This window comes from Neomonachus schauinslandi, chromosome 2, assembly GCF_002201575.2.
Source record: "Neomonachus schauinslandi chromosome 2, ASM220157v2, whole genome shotgun sequence".
Classification (NCBI taxonomy): domain Eukaryota; kingdom Metazoa; phylum Chordata; class Mammalia; order Carnivora; family Phocidae; genus Neomonachus; species Neomonachus schauinslandi.
This window is the reverse complement of record NC_058404.1, coordinates 203,632,302-203,642,189: the sequence shown is the minus strand read 5'-3', so window position 1 is coordinate 203,642,189 and position 9,888 is coordinate 203,632,302. Positions and strand designations below refer to the sequence as shown.

General features: G+C 47.1%; 2 protein-coding genes across 7 annotated transcripts in view; one reads left to right on the top strand and one right to left on the bottom strand.

Moving 5' to 3' along the window:
* The window catches only part of GAK (cyclin G associated kinase), a 364,833-nt gene that overhangs the window by 222,246 nt on the left and 132,699 nt on the right, over positions 1 to 9,888 (bottom strand). The gene's annotated exons all lie outside the window — the stretch shown is intronic.
* The window catches only part of PCGF3 (polycomb group ring finger 3), a 32,879-nt gene that overhangs the window by 19,327 nt on the left and 3,664 nt on the right, over positions 1 to 9,888 (top strand). Inside the window, exon 7 of the mRNA XM_021677657.1 lies at positions 5,160 to 5,297. Within this exon, the coding sequence (XP_021533332.1) occupies positions 5,160 to 5,297 (138 nt within the window). The remainder of the gene's footprint in view (positions 1 to 5,159; positions 5,298 to 9,888) is intronic.

The following is a 9,888-nucleotide window of genomic DNA, read 5'->3' as shown; positions in this document are numbered from 1 at the left end:
GTCTGCTTAAGATTCTCTCCTCCCGGGGCGCCTGGGTGGCTCAGTCGTTAAGCGTCTGCCTTCGGCTCAGGTCATGGTCCCGGGGTCCTGGGATCGAGCCCCGCATCGGGCTCCCTGCTCGGCGGGGAGCCTGCTTCTCCCTCTCCCACTCCCCCTGCTTGTGTTCCCTCTCTTGCTGTGTCTCTGTCAAATAAATAAATTAAAAAGATTTATTTATTTATTTGAGAGAGGGTGTGCATGCAGGGGTGGAGGGAGGGCCAGAAGGACAGGGAGAATCTCAAGCAGACTCTGGTATCTCACAACCCACGAGATCAGGACCTGAGCTGAAACCAAGAGTCGGACACCCAACCAACTGAGCCACCAGGTGCCCCAATAATTATTTAGATTTAACAAAAGGTAGTATGGGTTTCTGTGGGCTTTTTGCTTATACTGCTGGTTTATCCCATCTTCCCCTTTTGTGGAGTCTGTTTCCTCTGGAGGGGTGGGCATCCCTCTTCATTTCTTTTCAGAGAGGGTGTGTGTGTCATGGACACTGAGTCCCTCCATGTTTCCCGTGCATGTCTGCATGATAACGTGGTTGGGTATCGAATTCTAAATTCGGAGTAACTTTGAAGACAAACCCTTCCTTCTTCTGTCACTCAGATGACTAGACTGAATTGTGCACTTTTCACACCAAGCATCAGCAGGAGAAAAAGAAAAACAGCTAAGAGAAGTCTGAGCCCCCAAATCCGAGTCTGCCAGCAGGCCGGCGTCCTCAGGCCCAGACGCTGACGCTCGATGCTTGTCAGGGTTTACTGCTCTTGAGCCGTGGCTGGGCTGCAGCCCTTGGTCTTTGTTCAGCAGAGAATTGGAGTGTCTGGCACTATTCTGAATTTATTCCTCATGGAGCACTGTGACGTTTCAGTCAGCTGGGAGTGTTGCTCAGACACCCTGATGGCTCAGCACCCTGCCCTCCCGCTGCTCCCACTGCCCCGGGCCCTGGTCCCACCCTTGTCCAGAGCAGCTTTCTCTCTGCCCGTGGGACATGAGCGCGCCCACCCTGGACTGCTGCCAGGTGGGCCTGGAGTAAAGGGCAGATTCTGGAGCACTGCTGAGTCACTAAAGCAAACATAAGAAAATTAGCATATACACTTACTTTTAAGAACAATTTGACCCTCCTATAAGGCCCACATTCTGCCGGCTTTTGAGCAAATGGGCTGTCCAGTGTTCCCAGAGGTGCCCTTGACCCATGGGGGTCCCTGCACGAACAGCCACAGGAGGGCTTAGTGAGAGCTTTGAACTGTCGGGCAGCGTGGCCACATCCCCACTCGCTGCTCACTTGGGAAGCTCGTGCTGAGCCCAGGACAGCTGGGCGTGGTGTCCAGGCCCCAGAGAGGAGGAGCCAGGCCCAGTCTGTCGATGCCTGCCCTCCCAGGTTTGTGGGATGTGGGATGCGGCATGTGCCTGTGCGGTGCTGGTGGCTGGGGGTGCAGCCTCAGCCCTGTGGGACAGTGGGGTCGGGGGGTTGGCAGCATCCTGCAAACCCCAAGCACCCACCCTGTCTGGGCCCCGACCCCCTCCGAGCTGGTGAGCAGCGGGGAGGCAGGCAGCCATCTGCAAGGGAAGATGTGCGGGTCAGAGAGCTCCAGGTGTATCAAGAGGGAGGAGGGTGGGGTGGAGCAGGGCCTCGCAGCAGGGCCTGCCGAGGAGGGAGGGGGCAGTGAGTGTGGAGCCCTGCGGCGGAGGGGGTGCGGCCCGCCTCCGGGGCAGAAGGCTCAGCTCGGGGAGGCCAGGGCTCGCCAGGTGGGAAGGCAACCAGGCAGCCTCTGTGGCTCAGGCAGTGGGGTGGCATGGGGTGGCCAGAGTTTGGCTTGGGACGTGCGTGAAAGTGAGCCTGTGGGACACACTGGGGACCTGGGGAGGACACAGGGCTTGGGGCTCTTACACCCCGTGAACAGAGAACTATGTGCTAGGCTGGATTGCTGGGCTTATGTTTACATGTGTGTGTAGCCATAAACCGTAGGAAACAGAGCATATGTCTGTCTACAACTGACTTTTTTCAGTCACGGTTATATTTCTGAGAATCTGGGGATGCGTAATGTCACCACGTAGTGTTGCTGTGTGCTGTGTACACAGGCAGGATGGCACCGTGTCATTGCTCACTGACCTTTCTGTCTGGCGTCCTAGTCACTCTGGTGCTCAGACACTTGAGGGGCTGACTGGCATGGCCCTCCGGGTCTCCTTGGGCATGTCCCCGACAGGACTCGCTGTTCCCAGATGTGATGCCTCGTCGTCGTCCTCATTCCTGTCTTCGTGTGTGTACCACTGGTGTTGAGCGTCTTCCCAAATGTTTCAGTTCTCTTGGTGCCTCCACTCTTTACCAAATTACTTATTCTGTCATGGACTTTGTGTACTGGCTAGTCTGACATTCCCTCACGGTGCACGGCCTCGAGGCTCTCCTTCGTATTTCAGGAAATTTCCCCACCGCAAGGTCGTAAGTATGTTCTCCTGTGTTTTCTTGTAAAGTATCTTAAAGTTTTGCTTTTTACAGGGAGGTTATAAGCCACCAGCAGGTGATTTGTGTGCAGCTGGAGGGGAGGTCAAGTCTCTCCCTCCCAGGTTGACCAGTTGGCTCCTCAGCATCGGCTAATAGGCCCTCCTCACCCGGCTGATTAGATTCGTACCACGTGCAGGTTTCCACTCATGCTTGGGTCGGTTCTGTTCTGTTCCACTGCTGTTGTCTCCCTTGTGCCAAAACCACAAGGAACTTACCGAGTTACAATTATTTAATTATTTTACCTGTTAAGCTGTGGTTTCTGATGGGGCATAGACCCCCTTCCTTTTCTTCTTCAAAATCGTCTTGACTAATCATGCCCCTTTGCCCTTCCAAATAAAAATTAGAGGGGCGCCTGGGTGGCTCAGTTGGTTGGGCGACTGCCTTCGACTCAGGTCATGATCCTGGGGTCCCGGGATCGAGTCCCGCATCGGGCTCCCTGCTCGGTGGGGAGTCTGCTTCTCCCTCTGACCCTCCTCCCTCTCATACTCTCTGTCTCTCATTCTCTCTCTCTCAAATAAATAAATAAAATCTTTAAAAAATAAATAAATAAAATAAAAAAATAAAAATAAAAATTAGAAACCAGGGGCACCTGGGTGGCTCAGTCATTAAGCGTCTGCCTTCGGCTCAGGTCATGATTCCAGGGTCCTGGGATCGAGCCCCGCATCGGGCTCCCTGCTCTGCGGGAAGCCTGCTTCTCCCTCTCCCACTCCCCCTGCTTGTGTTCCTGCTCTCGCTGTATCTCTCTCTGTCAAATAAATAAAATCTTAAAAAAAAAAAAAAAATTAGAAACCAACCTGCCACACACCCTGAGCGATCTAGATGGAACTGGGCGTCCTGCCCCCAAGCTCACCTGCCTACGGGGGTCCCCTCTCCTCGTCAGTTTCTGTTTCGCTTACAGACGGTTCATTTCATCTGCACCCTTGAGTGGTGACTTCTCTGCTCACCTTCTGCCGAGCTTTGCAGGCACAGCGGCCTCATCTGGAGGACTACCTGCTGCTCCCTCCTGGTGCCTCCCCCACATCTGTGTGGTGTAGGTTTCCTTTATTTCTTTTGCTTCCTAAATTTGAGAGTTTAAGTCCTCCATCATTTTGATCCTTAGTCATTATTTCTTAAATTTACCTTTCCCTTGTTCTCCCTTCTTCCTCCAGAATTTCTGTTACATGTGTGTTAGACTCCTCAGTCTGTTACCCCTTTACCTTTTCTTTGTTTTGTTATTTTAATAGCTATCTTGTTGTCTGTACTTCTTTTAGGTAATTTCCTCAAGTTGATCTTTCATGAAACTGGTCTGTCTTCTGCTGAGACTAATCTGTGGTTCAGCCACCCACTGAGTTTTTACAAATTTTATTTGGTTATCTTTTATACCTGCCTGTTTTTTATTCATAGTGTATTTTGTTTTTAATTCCTTCTTTTTTTTTAAAAAAAGATTTTTTATTTATTTATTTGAGAGAGAGAATGAGAGAGAGAGCATGAGAGGGGGGAGGGTCAGAGGGAGAAGCAGACTCCCCGCCGAGCAGGGAGCCCGAGGCGGGACTCGATCCCGGGACTCCAGGATCATGACCTGAGCCGAAGGCAGTCGCTTAACCAACTGAGCCACCCAGGCGCCCCTTTAATTCCTTCTTTTTATCTCTAGTAATTTTAGACCTACATATTTCAGTTAATTCCTCTTTTTTTTTTTTTTTTTTTGGGGAGAGAGAACGTGCAGGCAGTGGGAAGGGGCAGAGGGAGAGGGAGAATCTCAAGTAGGCTCCATGCTCAGCACAGAGCCCGACGCAGGGCTCAGTCTCATGACCCTGAGATCATGACCTGAGCTGAAATCAAGAGTCGGCCACCCAACCGACTAAGCCACCCAGGCATCCCTCCTTTGTTAATTCTTTTATCAGAATTTTGTGGGGTCTGATTGTGCCATTTTTTGTGGCTGCTACTGGAGAATTACTCGTTCATGAGTGCTGTGTCGAGCAGATCCTTCCTTTTGCATCTGCCAGGCACCCCCTGGTCCCCAAATCGCTTTTAGTTAGTTATGTTGAGGTTCCTTGTCACACACTGTGTTCTGTGACCCCAATGAATTGTTGGTTGTCCAAGAGGTAACTGAACTTTCAAACTTTGGGCCTTTGCTTATGGTTTTCTCCTGAGCCCAGAGTCCTTTCTTCTCTAGTGCCTTTGCCGTCCTGTTCCAAGTCCAGGTATCCTGCTGCTTCCTTTACGAGGCCTTCCTCGGTGCATTCATGCAGAGCCGGGGGCACCGCTTCTGCGGGCTGTGTGTCCTTCCTCATCATGCCTGCAGAGCACTCAGCACAGCCTGTGGGGGCGGCAGTCTGCGTCCGTTTCCCTCCGAGACCAGTGCCGTGTGTACGAGTAAATCATTCCAGATTTACTTTGAAGTACTATGTTGATGAGACAGGATTAACACTGTTAGATTATATTTCTCAGAATGGTAAACAGATTTTAGGATAACGTGTATAAAATGCTTAACGTAAAACCCTTTTCCACAGTGTTGAAGTCAGAACAGGTTCTGATTTCACCAGGTCAGCACTGTGGCATTTCCCGGAGTGAGCAGGCCTCTGAGAGAGCCTCAGAGCGCTGCGCGGCGGCCCCTGCTGGCTGCCACCGTACCTGTCTCTTACAGGTGAGCATCTGCCTGGAGTGCAACAGCAGCAAACTGCGGGGCTTGAAACGCAAGTGGATCCGCTGCTCGGCCCAGGCAACAGTGCTGCACCTGAAGAAGTTCATCGCCAAAAAACTTAACCTTTCATCTTTCAATGAGGTAATAGTTATACCGCAAATGGAAACTGTAACAAGTCATTTCTCATTTGTGAAAGTGATACTGCTAAGGTTCTTTGGGTTTTTTTTGTTTTTACGTCTTTGGAGATTTCAAATCAGAAGAAAAAAAAAATCTCGGTTTGTTTTGCGTGCTCCCAGATAGCGTGATGGGACGTGGTGGTGAAGAGAGTGGAGGGAGGGCCAGATGTGAGCACGGGAAGCCCCCTTAACAGGAGGGGAAGTTGGTGGGGTGGCAGGGAGGCTGAGATGTAGAACAGGCTTTCCTCGCAAAGAGAAACTCTGTTCTTTAATTTCACAAATGGATGGATGATTGGCTGGGCTGGGTAGGGGGTGAAACAGGTGGGCAGGTAGATAGGTGAGATACTTTCAGGTATTTTGTGGTAAATGATGGGAATTAAATGAAAGCCAGCAGCCCTGGTATGCACACGGGGTTGGTGGACGGAAACCGGGGTGAGTATCTCGGCTCAGACGTTGCTGGGGAGCCTTCCTGAGGTGGCAATGCTTATGCTAAGATGTTGGGATGAGGTGAATATATTTTGCAGGTGGGACAGATGTGGATTTGAGGGACCAGAAGGCAGACCATAGTGGGTTAAATGGTGACCCCCACCAAAAGATGTGTCCATTTCCTAACCCCCAGAACATGTGAATGTGACTTTATTAGAAAAAAGGTCTTTGTCAATGTGGCAAGAATCTTGAAATGAAGAGATCATCCTGGATCATCCAGCTGGGCCCTAAATTCAGTGACAAAGTCCTTATAAGAGGAGGGCAGACACAAATTGCCTCAGTAGATTTTAAAAGATAGATATCTTACAAAGTGTCTTCTCTGACTACAGCAGCATGAAGTTAGAAATCAGTAACAAAAGGAAAACTGGAAAGTTCACAAAACTGTGGAAATTAAATAACATACTTTTTTAAAAAGATTTTATTTATTTATCTGAGAGAGAGAAAACACAAGCAGGGGGAGCAGCAGAAGGAGAGGGAGAAGCAAACTCCCCGCTGAGCAGGGAGCCTGATATGGGACTCGATCCCAGGACCCTGGGATCATGACCTGAGCCAAAGGCAGACACTTAACCCACTGAGCCACCCAGGCACCCCTAAACAACACAGTTAAACAACTAATGGATCCAAGAGAAATTGGAAAGTACTTCGAGACAAATGAAAATACAACTTACCAAAACCTGTGGGATACAGCAAAAACTGTGCGAAGGAGGAAATTTATGCTATAAATACTTACATTAAAAACAAGAAAGATCTCATCAGCAACCTAAATTTACAACTTGAAAAACTAGAAAAAGAACAAAGCTAGCAGAAGAAGTAAATAATAAAGATTAAAGCAGAGATAAGTGGAATAGAAAACAGAAAAACGAGAGAGAAATTCAGCAGTTCTTTGAAAAGGTCAACAAAATTGACGGGGGCGCCTGGGTGGCTCAGTTGGTTAAGCCTCCGACTCTTTATTTCGGCATGGGATGTGATCTCAGGGTCATGGAACCGAGCCACGGGTCGGGCTCTAAGCTCAGCTCAGTCTGCTTGTCCCTTGCCCCACCCCCACCCGTGCATGTTCTCACTCTCTCTCAGATAAATAAATAAAATCTTTAAAAACCATATTTTTTAAAAAACCATAAAATTTGACAACCAAAAATTTGACCAATGGATTAAGGAAAAAGGCAAATTACTAAAATCTAAAATGAAAGCAGAGGCATTGTTACTGATTCTACAGAAATAAAAAGGATTGTCATAACTTAGATAAGTGGACAAATTCCTGGAAACACCGAACCTACCAAGACTACATCACGGAGACACAGAAAGTCTGACTAGACCTACGACTAGTAAGGAGACTGAATCAGTAATCAAAAATGTCCCAACAGAGCAAAGCCCTGGACCCGACGGCTTCACAGGTGAATTCTACCAAACATTTAAAGAAGAATTAACACCAGTCCTTCCCAAACTTTTCCCAAAAATTGAAGGGGAGAGAAACTTCCCAACTCATTCTATGGGGCCAGCCTTACCCTGATACCAAAGTCAGACAGAGACTAAGAAAAGAAAACTATAGACCAACATCCATGATGAACACGGATGCAAAAATCCTCAACGAAATACTAGCAAACAGAATTCAGCAGCATATTAAAAGGATTATATACCACAACCAAGTGGGTATTTCTGAAATGGAAGTGTGGTTCCACATACAAAAATTGATCGATGTAATATGTCACACCAACAGAATGGAGAGGGAAACCACATGATCATCTCAACCTGATGTAGGTCTGCAAAGCATTTGACAAAATTCAATACCCTTTCATAATTTAAAAAAAAAACGCAACAAACTAGGAATAGAAGATACATGAAAATAAAAAGCCATATATGAAAACCCACTACAGGTATCAGACTCATTGGTGAAAGACTGAAAGCATTTCCTCTAAGATCAGGAACAAGGCAAGGTTGCTTGCTTCACCACTTCTATCCAACATGGTACTGGATGTTCTAGCCAGAGAATTAGGGGAGAAAAATAAATAAAACACATCCAAATTGGAAAGGAAGAATTAAAATTTATCTCTGTTTGCAGATGATATGATCTTACATGTAGAAAATCCCAAAGATTACACACACACACACGTTAGAACTAAAAAATAAATTCAGCAAGGTAGCAGGACACAAAACCAACACAAAAATCAGCTGCATTTCTGTACATTAGCAATGAATAATCAGAAAAGGAAATTACAAAAAAAAATTCAATTTACAATTGCATCAAAAAGAATAAAATACTTAGGAATTAACTTAACCAAGGAAGTGAAAGACTTGCACAATGAAAACTACAAAAATGGCTGGAAGGAATTAAAGAAGGCACAAATAAATGGGAACACATCCCAAGTGGATGGATTGGAAGACTTAATGTTGCTAAATGTTAATACTACCTAAGCTGTCTATAGTCAAAGCAATCCCTATCAAAATCCCCATGATGTTTTTTGCAGAAATTTAAAAACCCATCCCAAATTTTATGAAATCTCACAGGACCCTGAGTAGCCAAAACAATCTTGAAAAAGAACAAAACTGGAGGACCCTCACTTCCTAATTTCAAACCTTTTACTATAAAGCTACACTAATAAAAAAAGGGTGATATTGGCATAAAGACAGACATCGAGATCAATGGAGTTGAATAGAGAGCCCAGAAATGAACCCTCATATATGTGGTCACTTGATGTTCAACAAAGGTGCCAAGGCCACTTAATGGGGAAAGAATAGTCTTTTCTTTTTTTTTTTTTTAAGGTTTTATTTATTTATTTGACAGAGAGAGACCCAGTGAGAGAGGGAACACAAGCAGGGGGAGTGGGAGAGGGAGAAGCAGGCTTCCCATGGAGCAGGGAGCCCGATGCGGGGCTCGATCCCAGGACCCCGGGATCACGACCTGAGCCGAAGGCAGATGCTTAATGACTGAGCCACCCAGGCGCCCCAAGAATAGTCTTTTCAACTGCACATCCCCATGCAAAAGATTGACATCAGATTCCTACCTCACACCATATGCAGAAATTAACTTAGATTAGATCAAAGACCTAAATGTCAGACCTAAAACAGTAAAGTTCTTAGAAGAAAACATAGGACAAAAGCTTCATGACACTGGGTTTGGCAGTGATTTCTTGGATAGGGCAGCAAAGTCACAGTCAACAAAATAAAAAAAAAAATAGACAAATTGGACATTCTGAATGAAAAAATTTTGTACAGAATGTGAGAAATTATTTGCAAGCCATACATCTGATAAGGGATTACTATCCAGAATATATAGAGAACTTCTAAAACAGCATAAAAGAAACCAAACAACCTGATTTTAAAATGGGCAAAGGGCTTAGACATTTCTCCAAATAAGACGCATACAGCCAATAGGCATGAAAGGATGCTCAGTGTCACTGTTGTTAGGGAAATGCAAATCAAAACTACAGTGAGAACCACCTCATACCTATTAGGATGGCTACTATTAAAAACTGAGTAAAAAACAAGAAAATAAAAGATGGCGAGGACGTGGGGAAACAAAACCTGTGCGGGGGCGGGGGGGGGCGGGCGATGGGGTGTAAAATGGTGCAGCCGCCGTGGAAAACACCGTGGAGGGTCCTCAAAACACTAAGCACAGAATGAGCCCACGGCCCAGCCATTCCACGTCTGGGTGTGTTCCCCGGAGAACGGAGAGCAGGGTCTCGATGAGATGCCGGCACCCCCGTGTTCACGGCAGCATCATGCCCAGCAGCTGGGACAGGGAAGCACCCCGGTGTCCGTGGACGGGTGGACAGATGGACAGACGGATGGATGGATGGATGGATGGATGGATGGATGGATGGAAAGATGGACAGACGACAGATAGATGGACAGATGGATGGACGGACAGATGGAAGGATGGACAGATGGATGGATGGATGGACAGATAGAAGGATGGATGGATGGACAGATGGAAAGATGGACAGACGACAGATAGATGGACAGATGGATGGACGGACAGATGGAAGGATGGACAGACGGATGGATGGATGGATGGACAGATGGAAAGACGGACGGATGGATGGACGGACAGAAGGAAAGATGGATGGACAGAC